The sequence below is a fragment of the Channa argus genome, chromosome 20, assembly GCF_033026475.1.
Source record: "Channa argus isolate prfri chromosome 20, Channa argus male v1.0, whole genome shotgun sequence".
In the NCBI taxonomy this organism is placed as follows: domain Eukaryota; kingdom Metazoa; phylum Chordata; class Actinopteri; order Anabantiformes; family Channidae; genus Channa; species Channa argus.
This window is the reverse complement of record NC_090216.1, coordinates 8,485,037-8,503,565: the sequence shown is the minus strand read 5'-3', so window position 1 is coordinate 8,503,565 and position 18,529 is coordinate 8,485,037. Positions and strand designations below refer to the sequence as shown.

The following is an 18,529-nucleotide window of genomic DNA, read 5'->3' as shown; positions in this document are numbered from 1 at the left end:
TACTATGTTAATTTATGGTGGAATTACACATAACGCCGGTGGGAATGGCATAGTGCACCTTGAACTATTTACCATGTCATTGGATTTTTTCCCTGATGTAAATATACTTACCAATGGACAGTCTTCAATTTACATCTGGGGGGGGGGAACCCACCATGCACCTCCTAATGTGGCATATCATCTCGACTGCAGTTAGGTCAATTTCCTTAGCTGGGTGGACACGTTTATTTAGGCAGCCCCCTGGGAGGCTGTTTGTGTGAATGATGTGGAGAATACACATTCATGTTTGCAGCCCTTCAGATAAAGACTCTACCTTGCAGTGTACTCCAGCTTTGCATCATGTCACGCCTAAGCAGTAAAGTTATTGATGTTTTAAATGGCACTATGTTCAGGAAATGTAAAAATGAGAGAACTGCCTTCAGTATTTCACTGTAGACCCAAGGTGTTCCTGTAGTTGTGTGTGTGAAAACTCAGCAATTGTTTACTCCCTTTTCCTCAAAGTCGTGTCTGTTTTGTTGATTCATTGTGTTTAGTCTGTTACAGTCATTTCTAAACTTGGCTGTATAGTTCTGACATCAAACATTTAATTACATGGGGTCTCTCCCTAAACAGATTATGTGGCTACGGAGTTATTGTATACAAGGGGCCACACCTGCTGTTGTGGGATTCCAACCCGCGGCCTTCCTCATCCCAACCCAATCCTCTACCACTGAGCCACAAGGCCCCAAAATTAGCATTTTATGTAATCATACTAAATGTGCTTAGCATTTAGCCGTTATGCGGAGTAAGCCTGGGTCAAATTACAACTTAAACTCACTGAAATTTGGCTATGAGTGGAAACTTACGTGCCCATAGTGTTTAAAAAAGTTGAGGACTCACCAGAGCCTTACTTCATAGACTACAAATGTCTTTACCAAATTTTATAACATTCCATCCAATGGCTATTGAGATTTTAACTTGGACACTTCAAACTTTAATAACAAAATGAAAACATGCTTTTGACAAGTTTTTTTTTTTTTTTTAATAACTGAAATCTCTAATTTACAAATATTTTCAGTACTTCAAAATCCTTTTTGGCTTCACTTCTATAAGCTTAACAAATCTGAATTTGGCCAGTTCTTCCCATTCTTCCTGCTAGATTCTCTCAACCTCTGCCAGATTATATGGGATTATCTGATCAGTCTTTTGACCACTGGAGCCTTAGTCACCTCTTTGATAAAAGCCCTCCCTGTCCAGTTATTGGCTTTGACCAGGACAGCCACTTTAGGAAGAGTCGTGGCAGTTCCAATGTTAAGTGAAACTTATAGCAGACATGATGCACTGTACCTGAGCACGGGTACAGTAGAGTGCTCGTGTTTACACTAGGCCTTTAAGAGAAGGACTGATGTATTTCACCACGTGGTTAATCTTGAACCTTGTCTGTTGTTACATCCCTTCTATGTGTCTTACTCCAGATTTGAAGAAATCGTCAAGAGGAACAAAGTTGAATACCATGCCGGTGGATCGACCCAGAATTCAGTGAAAATTGCTCAGGTTAGTCTTCACTGGCCCTCTGCAGTGTGCATACAGTAAATGTGTGTTGAATATATAGATATATGCTTGTAAGAATTGTCAGCCTGTCAGCCTTGGGAATACAGCACGCAGCTGCACAGCACGTTGACACATTACAGTTTTGGGTGTTGTGAATTCATCAGATCTGCCACGGAAGGAGAAAGGCAGGGAGGCTTCATAATATTTGCAGTGTTATCTATTTGGCCTAATTTCCTGAGACATATCAAACATCAATTAGAGAGAATTACAAGTAGATGCAATTAAAATGTCAGAACAAATTATATCAAACAAATGCTGATCTTCTCCCTGGCTGTTAGACAGATTCAAGCATCTACTGTAAAAGAAATTGGTGATTGTCCAAATCTAAAATGGCAATCTAAACTTGAGAAGATGATTCACCGAATCCTTTTTTCTCAAGTCTTTTTTTTTTTTAAGTGACTGTGGTAAGTCTGAATTTGACATGCAGTGATTAGCTGCTGATAGGGCTTTGGTCTGCAAACAATAAACAAAGAAAAAGCATCCAGCTGAAAAATAATTCTCTTCCAAGGAGAAATGAGTGCAGAAGCTAATTGAGAGGCTGATGTTTGTGAAAGCACCGACTCTTTCTTGTGTGTGGGTTTTTGTTTGTACATGTCAGTACAGTGTGTAGAGTTCGTTATTTGTACACATGTACGTGTGTGCCGTGTGTGTTTGTGTGTGTACTCAGCACAAGATAGATACAGAGAGAGGAAAACGAAGGCAGGCAGGCCCTCAGGCTGCCACCATCTCCATGCTTTGGAGACAGTAAACATCCTTTAAAAAGAGATGCAGAGCTGTGCACCTCCATACAAACACTCTTTAATTATCAAGATCAGACACGTTTGCATAAACCTCAGTCACTCACAGACAGTAACTGCCAATTTGATTGTATTCTTTGAATAACAACTCCCCTGTTTTTATTTATTTATTTATTTTTATCTATGTGCTTAAAGAACTATCCAACCGGAGTAAGAGATTATTTCCTCCTTGTCAATGCACTAGCTAAAGCCATACGTTTAGTTTGGTCTGCCTCAGTTAAGACATAAACCTTGGACAAAGATGGTTCAAATTTAATTTAGAATAAATTTAGGGAACCAGCGCCAAGATATGTATCAACTCCCTTGTGAAATCAGATGGAGTTTTTTGTTGCTCTTCCTTGCTGGACAAAGAGTTGTCATGGCATCTGTGCCTTCTGATATGCGTTCAATCATCTAAATAGGTCCTATAATGGCATGGCAGACCCCAGTAAAATGTTATTCTACTTTGTTTATTTAGATTTTTACCCCCTTCAGAGGAAAGATGTAGTGTTTTCGTCCCATACCAGAAGTCTCAGAAATATTTTCTGTCAATATATACCTTGAAGCACTGACTTTTCCACATTTCACTTTCAGGTGATGGTGTTCTTTTATGAAAAATGTATAATGCATAACCGGCTCCCAGATTATCACATTGTAGCACCTGCAATATGTGAAACTTCAAACCTTGCTGTATTGTGGAAGCTGAACCTTCAAACACGAATGATATGCACTGCAGCACTGAATCCACATCAAAGGCCCCAGTGACTTAAATGAGATGCTCGATCCAGGGCAGGTTTGCTCAGGAGCACCATCGCCGCTGGAGGAGAGAGAGAAGTGTTCAGAGGCTTTGCACAGGAATCGCTGCACACGCTGGGAAAACCCAGGGTGTGGGAGGATCAATGACTTCTCCAGTAGAACTCGTACTTTCCTTCGCTTCATCGGAGGCTGTAATAGGTTAAATACTGCCGCTTCATTTGAGTTAAGATTTCTGCACTTTCAAGGAAAACCTAAACCCTGGCTTTAAGAAGATGCTGAATCAATGGTAATTGGATTTAGTCAAATGAGAATTGACCAAGCTAAAGCTTAGATGGATAAGTATTGTTTTCCTCTAACCACTGTTTCTGCCCTGCACTTTGATAGAAATCATCCGTTGCAGCGTTTGCTTGTTGTCGATTGGTTGCACTCAGTGCTATCTTTAGCAACTTTTTCCATTTTTTATGTATTATGGCTCCTGTCACTACTTATCCACATTCAAAGCACACGTCGTGACAAACTAGAAGTCTCAAGGTAGACGTGTCAACACATTTGTACTTACTTAGCTGTGCACCAGTGCTCCGCATAAGCCTTGAATTTTGTTTGGATCATGTCAGTAAAGTTGCAACCCTGTGTGCAGAGCTCTCTGGCACAGATTTCTAAGAAAAAAAAAATGCAATGATAGAAGTGGGTTGGAGGTTGTTGCCTTTGCCCAAGCTGTAACAAACGCCATGCCCTGAGGGGGCATCTGATGTAAAGGGTTACCTACGGTATGTTGCAGGGTGGTAAGGTAGCCAAAAGCAGCCCAGCTAACTTACAGCCTAACACATTAAAAAACATACTTACTGACTAACTAACTAAATAAATAAATATATAAATGATATATAAAATTTGGTACCACTGAGCATGCATGGTGTTTATCACAGGTGACAGAATCGGTTGGGGGAGTCAGTTGACTGGAGGGCTGTATCAAGAAGCACACTCAATTCATTTAGACAGAACATCAAAGTCCTCCAACAGCTCCTTGGGGCCCAGAGATTGAAGTCTGAGCAGAGACAGGCTCATAGGGAGTTATTGCTGCTGCCAGGGAAGCAGATCCCACTCTGAGTGCCTCGTGTAAACCGTGCATTCTCATTATGATCCTCACAAATCAACACCATTGACATATTTTATATCTTTGCACTGTAAGCAGGCTTTGTACCCATTCAGCAAAGGGACAGATTGCTTTGTATACGTTTCTTAGCTGTGAATGCATCACAAAAACTTATGATTAAGTGTGTTCTCTCTTCTTTATTTAGATTATGTACGATGCTTGCAGTCTACATCATCAATTCAATGTGATGTCTTAATGATTGTTTAGAAAGTAAAGACTTTTGAAAAATCTGCCGTCTGTGTTATGGTTATGATGACTGTTTAACGTTTCCTCGGGCTTGGTCAATCGTGGAAGGGGTGAATGGGGCCCAGTCTTGGATCTTGCCTCTGTGCTCTTAATTGGAACCGCATGTGCACCTCACTATAGAAAGTTGTATTAAAAAAAATAGAAAAATCCCACAGCACTACTTGACTTTGAAAAAGGTCTTCACCAGCTCGTGTGTTGTACGGGAATACTTACAACTGGGTTTGATGTCTCATTTAAGGCATTGACTTATTTCTTGGGGTGAATATATTCCATGACCTAATGTTTGGCTTTTACAGCTCGTTTTGTTAAATAAATAAAGAACAGCAACCTGCCTCCACTTGAATGGGCTAAATGAAGAAATGCCTACGTCTGGTACCACTTAGTGAGAAGAGGACAGTTAAGGAGAAAGAGTGGAGCTTTTGTGCTCTATGTGACTGAACTTTGCGTTTAAAGGCAGGGCAGTCACAGTTATTTTATTTATTTTTTGCTGGTTTCTTTTTTCACTTACATTCTTCTCACTCTTTATGATTTCGTGGTAACAAGCATTGAGACTTGGTGGGTTTTTGTTTTATTCAATGGTGGTTCACTGGTGGAGTTCAGACTTTTTTTGTTTGGTTTTTGATCACATTGAGTGATCTTGTGGCTGCATAGACTTCAGTGCGGCTGTGCTGAAAGGAGCTCACTAATGACCGATTAAAACCTGAACCCTGGTGGGCCTTTGAGTTTCACACCACAGAAATCAACCCTCTCAAGTATGCCCCTGTTGTTAAAGCAAAAGCCTCTTGTTTGTTTTAAGACAGGTTAATTGCAGAACCACTGTTAGCACCCGCTCTGAGCCGTTTTATGGCATCAGGGTCTTGCAGTTTCCTTCCCATTATGAAGCAGTGGAAGGTCACAGTCTGTTAAATTTCTTGAGAGATGCATGAAACCAAATGGATTCCCCCCCACCCCACCCCACCCCTTTTTTCATTGCTATCTCCACTCATTTTAAACATTCCAGGTGTGCAAGTATGCACTCGAGGGCAGCTGCCATTGTTTTCCTCGGTACAAGCAGCGGAAGCAAAGAACGCCTCATTCGCTTTGATGAGCGATGTGTTCATGCGTGGGCTTCAATGTCACCCGCCATGAGGCAGCTGTGAAGTTGCAGCTCAGGTCTGTGGTGCCATTTACTCAATGATGAAGTGGGGAGTTCTCTGCTGGTTCCACATCCACCTCCTCTTTACACACACGTGCGTACACACACTGTCTGAACATGTGTTCCTCCCACCTCAACTCTATTGTGACTGTATGTCACAGCTAATACCAGCGTGCATTGAAATCTCAAGCTCTGCTTTCACAGTGATCAAGGTTGACTGCAAGGCTTTGTCATCAGAGGTATTTATTAACAGCTGATGGCCCTGCCGCATGGTGCCCCCTTTCTTGCTTTCGCTTGACTTTGACTTTTACATGAAAATATTGTTTTAATTCAATTTTCCTCTCGGATACACAAGATTTGTGTTGCCCTGGCGAGAAATGGCTCAGATTGCTGTATAGGTGGCACATTATCATCTCTGTTGAAGCTAATTTGCCATCAAATTTGCAACTTAATTTGGGCTGCCAAAGGGAAGACGTGGGGAGTAGATTCTAACTCATGAGTATGCATTGGAAAGAGTGTTGATTAACATTGAGGCCAGATGATACACATTGAGTGCGTCTGTCTCCTGAGCCCTCAGAGACTGGCAGTGGAATTAAACGTGATATCTTGTATAACGTGTCCTTGCTTTAAGTCCTTGGTTCCAGGCTCAGTTAGAAAGACTGGACCATTGGCTTGCTGGCTTTTTGCTTGGCGGTGTTACAGTTTCCCGGGCTCCAGGCAAGCTCTGACTGAAATCTCAACACACAGTAGTCTACATATCTGGCAGCATTCACATGTCAAATTACAGAATGATATTTTGCACAGGACACTTGGTACGCCTGCCACATCACTGTGTTCCGCAGTTAAAAGCAGACATTAGTAGGTTTTGGTGCACAGGCGAAGGAAAAAGAAAATGCGCTCACACGGCTCTGTACTGGTCTGAGAGCCTCTTGGTCCGTAAACAATGTTTCATTAAACAAACTATTGGTTGGCTCATCTGTTCGACACAGGTCAAGTAAATGATGAATGAAAGGATGATTGTGCATTTTACACAACTGTTCTACATTTTCATGTGATTATTGAACAATGCCCCTCACTCATATTTCCCTGCAGAATGTCTGTGGCAGTAGTATTTATTTGGCACATTCTCAGCATGCTCCCACTCTTGCGGTTGAAGTGTTGCATAGCAACTGAGAAAAACAGCTTTAAATATTTTGGTTAAAAAGGTTTTAAGAAAATAAAGAACAGCCTGCAATTACTGTTCATTTTTCCTGAGTTCATAAGTTTAAGGAGGTGTAGTATTGTGCCAAGTAATAAATGAAAAACCAAATTAGGCTTTGCTTGGAAAAATTGAGAAACGGTATGCCTACAATATTGCGTCTCCTTGTGTCAATTCAGTTATTCATCTATAGCTATTTTGTTTATCGAATAAATGCTGGCAGCTGTCTGCACCTCCACTAATTCACAACTGTTTTGAAACAAAGCTCACAGTAGTTTTCAGAGTGCAGCTTGGCTCAGTTTTCAAGAGTATATCTGTGACAGGGTGGAAAATGTGTAGGTGAGTGCAAATTTGAAGTGATGTGCCTCAGGAAAACGGATGGGGATAGAGTGACGGGGATGGGGGTGCATGTGGAGAGAGAGAGAAGGCTGGATGACGCACAGCAGGTGACAGACAGACACTAATAGTAATGGCTCTTATCAGTGCTTCACTCGCTCCCTCTTTTCACATGGGCTCTGACATCCTCCTCCTACTCCACCCCCTCCATCTAGCAGGGGGTGCTGGGAGCTCGCTGGGTTGTGCAGCCCGCTCAGACGGAAAGAGCCTGCCAAACACCGGTCCCCTCACATATAAATTGCATCATTAACATCGCCTAGATTATTCCAAGCTCTCCCACCGGGTTTATGGCAGCACCGACTCAACTTAACTATTTGACTCACTGAAGACATTCAGGTTTCCTGAGTGAGCGGTGTTCAGATCTGTGGTGAAATGCACCAGTTCCATTATCTCTGAAGGCTTTAAACAAATCCAGAGAAACGCTGTCTTTCCTTTTTTTTTTTTTTTTTTTTACAGACTCGTATAGTCTAATGTGTTTAAATTTCTATCTAAAACTAGTGTTGGTCAGCCATGGCTCAAGTCAGTTTTAAATTGTTGTAAGTAACATACATATATCATGTCAGACACGAGCTCTTACATCTGTTATACAAAAACTTTGCTAGTACAATGTAGCTCATGTACTATTGTACGGTGTTAGACAATAAAACACTGCTATTTTAATTATATTTTATTCATTTACATTCATACTATTTATAATGATAGTCCTAGGGTGGCCACAACATTAGATCCACCTCTAAATATAATGCACTTCGCTATGACTCCTCCAGCCACTATGATCTCAATAATAGACGCATAGTGGAATTATCACCTTTCTGACAGTTTCAACTTATAAGATGAGAAATTATAACCTTGTAAAAGTAGATTCATGGCAGAGCTGTATTGAATTGCTGTATTGAATTGGGAAGTGGCAAACTCCTCCACAGAAAGGCAGTGAGACGCTCACAACACGAACAAAAACACACATTTTGCATGCATGAAATTAACTTCACATTCTCTATACTGTACATTAGACCCGACTACATTCATCATGTGGTACATTTAATCTTCAGCAATTAAATTTGTTTATTTGTTTAACTGAAGTTTGTAAAACAATAAAAAAAAATGCAAATGTGATATAATTTAGTACTGTAATGATTAGTAAAGTAATTGATTAGTCAGTGATACTTAAGGTGAAGTTACTGTATATACCAAATAGAGACACCTGACAATACTCTTTACTTTTATAGACAAGTATAATTAATTGATTTCCTCAATGAAAAATCAAAAAAATAAATACGTCGTGAATTCAGAACATCTGTACACGATAATGCATAACAGCAAGTGCCAGTTGTAAACTTTAACAGCAAGCCTTTCCTGACTGTAATACTGCTAATTGTCCTTTCTTTCAATTATATAAGACAATCCTTGACCTGTTGCACCTCAGACGTAGGCTCTTAAGCCCATTTGACATCTTCAGCGTAACAGGATGGAACTTTCCCATCATATCAGTTGGCAATTAACTGTGTCATTACTATCCGAGGTCGGGGTTAAGCTCTGAGTTAAAGGTTGGAGCAGCAAACATTTTTATATGATCCTCTTACTCTATTATCCTTTCTCAGTGCTACAAGGGTTTACCACTTGGGGAGAATACATTACATAAAGCCCCTTGGCAATTACTCCTCAATGAATATCCTCAAGGTGTATAGTCTGTATGATTAATCTGGGATCGCTTCTGCCCCTGTCCAACCGCAGGCCTGGCTCTGCTTACCATGCAAGTTTCATTTTCACCTGAACAAATGGCTCCTTTAGACAAAAAGTGCCAGCCTTTTACTTTTACTGGCTGCTATGCAGGAAAAAAAGGCAAAAAGGAAAAAGAGAGGGAGAGCACAAGCTTCTGCAGTAATAACAGATATTCCAACTAGGAGAAAAAGGAGGGGTGGAGTCAGAGTTGGTGGTGCTGGTGAGTTTTCTGAAGGGGGGGCAGCTTAATAGTGTTGAATAAAGGAACATTTATTTTTGTGCTTCGGCCTGTAACAGCCTCAGGAAATAGCTCAGTCTCTTGATCGGGAGCAAATCCTATTAACTTACAGTACTCTCACTCAGGGTAATGGGCTCCACCTTGAGACTTGGGAGAGCACTTTTCCCTCTGACACATTGATACCGGTGTCTGGAGGGCTTGGCGTTGGGTAGTCTAACAGTTGGGTAGAGACTAATCAAGTCAAACAATCTGCTGGGCTGGAGCAACACGGAGGGAGGATGTTGATATCTAGCTAGCTCATTCAACAGGCCCCTTCACACGTTCCTAACCCAATACCGAAGGATCAGTGCTTAGGATCAGTTCAAGATCAGGTTATTTGAGCCCCTGAGAATTGTAAAGCGATCCCTGAGCAGCTTTTGCTTTCTCAGGAGTGATCAGAGCTGTCGGCTTTCTTATAGACTAGGGCCAGGGCCAAAGGGAACTCCTGGGATCTCCATTTATTTCTCTCCAGCAAGGGAAGGACTGTGTGTCACTGCAAGTGTTTGCACTGGACTGTGTGTGTGTGTGTGTGTGTGTGTTTTGTGGGAGAAAGCGAAAAAGAGAAACTCAATTTACTGTATGTGGGTAACCACTGTCCCAAAGCCAATTGGTAGAATAACTCCAATATCTTTTAGTGAAAACATGGGGTACCTCTTGTTTATTATTTTTCTGTCAGGAAATATGTTTCAGAAGTGGCAGTACTGAGTTTAAAGCCGCCACATACTGTAATTAGCCTACTGCGAGAACCCTGGGAGAAATCGGAACTCTGTATCAAAAGCGTTAACTACTCAAATTAAGTGACTGTGCTGGATTGAAATTGCCTTTCTGGGTGGCAACACACTTCTTCTCTGGTTAAAAGCGACAAATTTTACCATGTTGTCAAGTGTTGGCCGCTTTTAAATCCCCCTAAGGTCTCATCTAAACCTGTCCTAAACATGACCACGTTTGTGACTCTACTGATGGATCGCCTATGCCTGGGCCTGCTCATAAATCCATGTTCGATGGAATGTTCTTCTCTTGTCACCATTACCCCTTGTGCCTGCTGTCATCCAGCTGTCTTATGTCTGCAGAGTTACAGTGTGCACCTGTCAGATACAATTTATTGCAAACAATTTGTTGTGTACCATGGGAGCTGCAGTTTCTTGGGAACCTTTTTCATTTTTTTCCCTGTATTTCTTACATATTTATACATGGATGTTATTTCTACATAATTTCTAGCAAAGTGTGAAAATTCAGTATCTCTAGGGTTTGTGATACTGTTTTGTGTCCAGATAAGGTGAAGGATTAACATCCCCCTTTTGGGTATTAGATTATCTAAAAATACGGTCACTGATCACAAAGCTGTTTTCTTAGTTCCTGAAGCGTTGATGAGTTGGAGGTACATGATTTTCTCCAGACAGCACCATTAGTTGGCTTGCGATGAGCTGTCACAGGCTTTGTTCGATACAATAAAAGGAAATGAATGCGGAGCAATTAGATGTTTGTTCTGTGTTATTGTTGCACCACTGCACCGCTGGTGCTTGTGCTCTCAGCTAGGATTATCGCCCCTAAGAGGGGGAAGCATTACAAAATGACAGCCTCTCATGTCGAACAAGTCAAGCTGATTCAGTGAATATTGAAGAGGTTCCCACCACATGTTCTCCTGCATGTTAAGGGAGCAGCGTTAACCTTGTTTTGATTTGCATCTCCTTAGCAATTAAGATAATATGTCGTAATTAGAATTTTAATGTACCGCTGTGAGATTTTTGATAATTATACAGAATTCTCCACGGTGATTTTCTCTTTGCCTGCTTGTCTTCACAGATGAATTCATGGCTGATTAGATCACTGCTCTAATCAGATTTGAGTTACATTGTGAGATATCATCCCACATGTCTCTGTCAAGCTGAGTTACTCAGTGTAACTGTGAAACAGTTGAAGTGACAACACATATGTTCGATAGGAAGTTTACAAATTGTACTTTTACAAGCAGCAGGTTGCTCCATAACGGCAGATAAAAAGCTGTGGGGGAGCTTCAGTCTGTCAGTTCCATATAATTAAGCATAAATGCCAGTTTGTTGAGTACACTGGTGTGTTGTGCTCTGTCTCAAACATCCCTCACTCACACACCACTCTTTACATAATAAATACTCGACGGTTTGCTCTCGTTATAGTAGCCCCCTTTGAAATCACTAACAGGTGCATTATTTGGTCGGCTCTGCATCCCCCAAAAACCAACAGGAAGTAACTGTAGTGCAAAAGGTAACTCAAAGCAAGTGATTTAAATGCACCTTTTTATATTTAACTGTCTGGAACACCTGTGTGGTTTCAACTTCAAATGGATGAAACTGACATTTAAAGCCACAGTAGCAGCATAGATTTGAGGATAGTAATTGAAGTCAGTCGGTTGACTGGCAGTATTGAGCGTATTGATAAAGGAGAATGGCAGTCTTGTTTTCACCTAGAACGAACTGCAGGAAAAATATCTGCTTGGCTTTTTAGTTTGTGTTAGCTAAATCTTGGTGCATAAAATGCTAAAATTACGTTCCTCGCTAGCATTTAGCTTTGGTTTGCGTTCCCTTATTTTGAAATTAACATAATATGTAATGTAAAATATAAAAAATTCTAATTTCACTTTTTATACACACTACTTGAGCTTTTTTGTTAACTTCTGATGATGGAAGAACATTTGTGCATTGTTATTATGCTTGCTTTCAGGTTAGGTTTACCTTATTTGCCATTTCAATGCAAGAGGATGCAAGAAAAAAAAAAGGATATTAAAATAATGTCAAATATATTGGTGTAAAAGTTAGCATCCTTCTTGATAAATAACTTTATTTAAATTCTGATGAAGAAACATTTATACTAGCTAATAGCACATTAAATATTATATATTATTATATGTAATACATAAATATTGTGTATAGATGATGTTGTTTTAGATGATTAATAGAGGCTGTTCAGCTGGAATAGTTACACTGGCAAGCTAATCTAAAAAGTTTACTGAGGTAAATTTCGAACTGTCAATAGGGCAGACATGACATTTAAAAGCAGAACATTTATGTAAATTTTTTTTCGTATTTGATCTTACCAGCATGGACGACTGAGGGTATATCAGGTAGAAAATGTGTATTTAATTGATGGCGTTTTTAGCAGGTCAAACTGCCTTTGAAAAGTGATCTGATGGTTGTCCTTCTCATTAGTTTAGCATCTTTCTGCATAATGCATACATGTATTTCCTTAGTAAACCTAAACCCCAATACATTAACTTTGGCTGTTTGTTGTGTGTCTGCTTGTGTTTTCACTGTGCTTTCTCGTAGCTGCTTGTTTTTATTCAGCACAAGACAGCCAATATTTCCCTTGGCCTTTTCTCTACAACAGTACAAACCAGTCAATATTGGCAGGAGAATATTTTTCTGCCCCAAGTTGCCACAGTATCAATACTTGAGGACGATAACAGGGGCCAGGGTAAATGAACAGAGATCCACAACGAAAAAAACTAAACCTGAGACCTCTTTGTGGTGCGAAATTGGCCACCACAAAGGAATTAATGACTGATCCTTCCAGCATAATTGTCTAATTATGCCGGGCAGATGGGGCACTGCTTTAACTAGGACACATTGTGCTACCTCTCCAGACTCTCCACAACAAAAGGCAAACCAGTGTGGCAGCCTCTTCAGCAGTGAGTGGGAGGGAGAGTGAAAGAAAGAAAATGGAGAGAGGAGAGGAGAAGGGAGGAGAGGAGGGGAAAAAAACTGGGTCTGTCACTGAGCCATTCCTCCACTCGACATGTTACCACAGAAACAAATGTATGGTGTAAACACTGCGTGGATCACAGCTCCTGGGAGGTGAATCACTGCAGTGTAATGAGGTTGGTTTACATGCTGCTTCTCAGCTTCCCACCCAGACTAACTCAATACTTAAACCCTCTAATTAAAGAGAATCGGCCACTCGATAATTGATCACATTGGTTGCCTCGGCATACACCATCACTGTAAGGCTCCACGCCACTGTTTATTAGAGCTGTCTGCCTGTGATGTCTCTTGGGAAGGAAGACAGAAAAGAAATGTTACAGGGGAGGGGTGGGCAGGGATGAAGCAAAGGTAAACATGTAAAGAAATTAAATCTCCAAGCTGCTGTGAAAGTAGCAGTGGGACAAGCAGTAGAATATCACATAGCAGTTTTTGACTCATGGTTTTTTTAGGAGCCTCAGCTGTACATGTCTCTCAGTGGAAATACTGCTAATCTTTAGTGGCATCGACCAGTTATTAGGGTTAATAAAGTAATCTAGGCTGTGACTTGTATTGACCTCTATCTGCAGCCAACAGGAATTACAATAACACTGAACCGACTCCATACTACTTGACATTTACTAATCAGGGTTTGACTATACAAATACCTACTTTATTTCTGAGCTAACTGTTAATGGATATTTTCATTCTATAAAGCACTGTACAGAGAAAAACAAAGGAGCTCCTAACATCTGGGGTGAAAATGCAAATATTGCAGATGGTGATGAGAAAATCTCAAAAAACAAAAACAAACAAGTATTGCATCTTTGGGTAAAGAATTAGCGTTTTCTGTTTGTGGTGTTTATGTGGCAATGGTATTCCGAAGTTGCAGTTTGATTGAGATCTGTGGATGGAAGTATTTTCAACAAAACCGACGACTACATTGGTTTTTTTTCTTTTCCACTGCCAAAATGGTAGAGCATGAAAATGTGTATATTTTGAAAACTGTGTTCCATTAGTAATTTGGAAAATGTTAAAAACATCTGGCGCAGCCTATGGTTGCCTGTAACTAATTACAGTTGTAATTTGCATGTTTAAAGTTGATTGTCAGAGACACTGTCAAACCATATATATCCTGTATACTTACTGAGTAGCGTTTATATCCTTTCATATGTAATTTTAACACATTCTTCATGGCATAGTTGTTCCAAGTCTACTAGAGTGCTTGGTTGTCTTGACATGTACAAGCTTCAAATCTATCCACAGGTTTGCAATGATATTTATGCCTAGAGTCTGGAAAGGCAATTTACCCTATTGATTTTCAACCATTTCTGAGTTAATTTTGCCTTATGCTGTTGAAGGACCCAATAGCTCTGCATTTTTTTTTTTTTTTAGTTTTTTGACTGATTGCTTTAAAATCTTCTGATATTAAGATACATTCATTCCTCTTCCACTTTATGCAGAGCTCCAAAGCCTAATGCAGACATATACCCCCAAAACATCCGCATGCCTTCACCATATTTGATTGTAGAAATGGTGTTCTTCTCTCCGTAGTCAGGGTTTATTTTCACACCACGTATACCTATGGGAATTATGACCAAATAATTTAACTTTGATCTCATCAGACCACATAATCTTGTTCCAAGACTCACTTGGTTCTTCACATGCTCCTTAACCCACTCTTAGGCAAGCTGCCTTATGTCTAGCAGTAAACAATGGCTTCCTGTGTGATTTTCTCCTAAATATTCCAGACTTGTGCAGACCACGCTTGACCATGGAGATGTGAACTTTTTTTTTTTTCAGTTACCTCTACAGACTTTGTCAGATCCCCTGCTCTTTGTTTTGGATTGTTCCCTCACCCTCAAGCAAATTTCTAGCACCTCTGAGTTATTCTTCTTGTTCTTCCACTTCCTGGAACTATCTTAAGCCTCTTTTTCACACATGCACTGGAATTCTGAAATTCTCTGGACTTTATCCGGAGGCAGTGTTTGTGAGAACACAAATGTCCAAGTGACACACTCCAGAGATTACCGGGAGTTTATCCTGTAAGCCCCCAGTACAAAGTCTGGATTATGTGGGTAAGCACATGCATGGTGCACACTGCTCTGTCCTGAAGTGTTGGGATGATTTAAAGCGAGAGAATTGAAATGTTGGATTTCATATGTGAAAGAGGCTTTAATGTGTTCATGTTTTTGCATTTTTTTCGATTGTGGTCTTCAAAGTTGGCACTAGTATACCTAAATGCTTTGAAACATTTTTATATCTATCTCCAATTTGATGAAGGTTTACCAATTTCAGTTTGAGGTCTTCTGAAAGCTCTTTTCCTGATACCGTTGTTCTTGTTGCTCTCAGGAAACTCCAGATTTAAAGTGCTATGAGTTATGCAACGAGTTCATTTTAAAAAAAATAAAATAAATGGGTAGGAGTCTTTGCATGTGGATATACATTTGAACATTGTGTATCAACAGTACAGGTGCACATAAAGTTTTCTTGTTGGTTGTTTTATTTTTTTCAGCTTAGCTTCTGTTTTACAAGTGTCTTGCCAAATGGTTATTATCGACCTGTATCTTTACCATTGAGGTCCATCACTGTGTTTTGAAGCTAGCTGACTGGAAGTGACAGGAGAGATTACTGAGAGTCTTCAAGACCTCTGACTTATGGATTTTCTTCTGATTTTCTGTGGCCTGGGTTAATTGCTGAGTTTCAAAAATTGATTGATGGAAGGTAAATGTATTATCAAGGATTTACACTGGGAGTAAGACAGGAGAGGAAACGGGGCTGCTAGTGGAACACAATGCAATGTATTTGTGGTAAATGGGTCTTGAGTAAATACCCGAAGTACACCTGCAGAGTAGATGGAGCAGGCTATTACAGAGCAGGTGTGGTGGAGTCAAAGAATATGTACGACTACAAACGGTCTGCTGAGCTAATTTCTTCTGAAAGGTTCTTGCTCCTTTTGTTTGCTTGACTTTATTTCTTCAAAACACTACAGTCGCCATGGTCACAGCAGTGCAGTACAATGCTGCTAAACTGTACCAAATCAAGTTATCAGTCATTTTAAATCACATAAAATTACTCCTGTTGGGAATTATTAAATTAAAAACATTATAAATATTTGCTCCTTTTAATGAGTGAATGCCATTATTTCCTTGTCAGAAAGGATTCTATGTATGGCAGTAAGTAAAATACGTAAAGGCAAGAAGCTGTAATTAAGGCTTAGTCATCAAAATGACTATTTGACTGGAGTCACTGTTATTAAATTTGTACTTTAACTTACATCTCATTTGTAGTTATGAGTTTTGTGCAGACCGGACCTTGACTTCATAAAAAAATAGTTTTCTTTGGACAGATGTTTCTTTACACAATGATCTGATCGGTCTGTCATGTCTGTATTGGCAGTGAGCCCTTTTGCCTGTCACGAAAGAGAGACCTAATATTACAAAGTGGGTGTAACTTCCTTATGCCAATCACAAAATGCTGGTTTGGCGTTTTTGAATTCCTGTAGCTGGCAGCTGTTAGTGATTTCATCGCCTCCTAAAGAAGCTTTCAGGGGTTTTCCCATCATTTACAAGGATTTCAAAAAGTCTTTTGCCTGCACCCTTACAACCAGAGAAATCGAAATCCCGGTATAATATGGCCATAGTCCATTACAGTAGTGTTTTGTGAACTTACATTGTTATTGTTGTTTCATGTATTTTAAATGTCTTAGAATTTCCAGGACTCTGAACACCAAACGCTGCAGCTGTAGAGCTGAATTAACACCCTCTGGAACAGTGTGAACAATTAAAAACTAGAAAAGAGTCAGACCATGCGCTACTATACCAAGGCTGCATAATCCTCTAATCCCTTATCATTTTATTATAATCATATTATTAAACATGATTTCAATAATGCAAGTCTATAAATATGTTATAATAGAAAATGGATCTGCATCTGGATCAGAATTATATTAAAACACACTAAATTATTAAAGGATAAGTCTGGCGGTATTCTATGATTATTTAATTTAATTTAATTTTATTACTTGTAGTTATTTGTTTTTGTTATTGCCAGCAAATCCCATGACCTAAAAAATAACAAAGAATCAAACCAAACAAGGTATTGCCATTCGAAAACATAACTAACTTATTCCTCTGTGCCTTAGAGCTCTGATCATCAGAAACTGTTAAAAACACACAAATAAGTAAAACTATTAAAGGGGGTGATGTTTTCTTTCTTTACCCTTAAAAGAGCCACTGTGATTTATTTTGACTCAATGCCACATAAACCACCCTGTTTATTCCCTACCAAAAATGGTCTTCAACAAAGAACAACACCATCCTCATTCTTTAAGAAGTCTATTAAAACATTCTTGGATATGCACCAAATGGCGATTACTTGTTCCTTGGCTCATTTCCCACCATTTTGCCAATATGTATTGAAATTTGTAAACAGGATTTTGAAAACCTGCTAACTTGCACACTAATGGTAAAACAAACTGCACCAAGAGGATAAACCCACTTGGCAGAGGTGGCTAACAAAGTAGGATGCAGTTATTAAACATTTGACTGTTGGACTGAATTACAACGAACAGTAAATCACTATATTTGGTGAATGACTTTGTATATGCAGTTTATACTTTGGTATATAATACCATAAGAACAAGCTGCTCATTAGCCTCCTGCTTATTTAGTCTTTCTGCCAGGGTTACAAAGTGAAGTTGTGTTTGTTGAACTTGGTTTCTTTTGCACTCATTGAATTTTATGTGTGTGAGAGAGACACAGCACTTCCTTTGGCTCAGAGCAGATCTTGTGCGCTGTGTTATTGTAGTGGTGACCTTGGTTCTTCTCTGAAAGCCTTCTGTCAGTGCAGATTCTTACAGGCACATAGCCCTGTAGTGTTGACTGAAAACTCATTGAATCTGCTTCGCCAAAGCCAACAGGGCAGAAGGTGCAGGTGCTGCACTGAAATTGGTTTGCTTTTTGCTTAAAAAGTAAAGTGTGCGTCACCCAGAAAGGCTCTCTCTAAACAGTCTCTGTAACCAGAATCAGCTCCCTGTGCTCCACTTTAGGGTTATGGTTTTGCTGGAATTAAAAAGTCTGTTTACATTGTGCGAAACAAATATATGAATTGGATTCTGATACAAGACTGCATACATTCAGGCTATGAAAACTGCTCACACGATGACATGTGGCATTCAAGTAAATATACAGTGTGGTTTGGGAGTTGGCCAGTGTTCAACTTTTTAAAGATTATTATGAGACTGTGATTTTAAGGAGAAAATAGGCCGAATGAGATCGAATTCTGTGTTTTGGCAGAAGGAAAGGCTTGTTGGCACACAGAACAATATCTAAATAGAAATCACATTTTTCACTCAAGTTAGATTTAACTGGAGTGCATTGTCCTCCTTTTTGGCTCAGAAACATTGCTGTCTAGAAATGTTAAAGTCGCAGCCGCAGTGTTTCGGTATATTAACATTATTGGCACACTGGGTGTTATATCTGGCAAGGAAAATCCATTTTGAGAGAGTTTGGGAATGCTGTATATGTAAAGAGCATCTGCCACAGACCTTAGCTGCTTCTTGTAACCTGCAAACT

The 18,529-nt window shown here is 39.8% G+C and overlaps 1 protein-coding gene across 4 annotated transcripts in view; it reads left to right on the top strand.

Moving 5' to 3' along the window:
* Nucleotides 1-18,529, top strand: part of LOC137105942 (adenosine kinase-like) — a 99,034-nt gene that overhangs the window by 12,864 nt on the left and 67,641 nt on the right. For all 4 annotated transcript variants that reach the window (XM_067488788.1, XM_067488790.1, XM_067488787.1 and 1 more), the window contains one exon: nucleotides 1,455-1,533. In XM_067488788.1, the coding sequence (XP_067344889.1) occupies nucleotides 1,455-1,533 (79 nt within the window). The remainder of the gene's footprint in view (nucleotides 1-1,454; nucleotides 1,534-18,529) is intronic.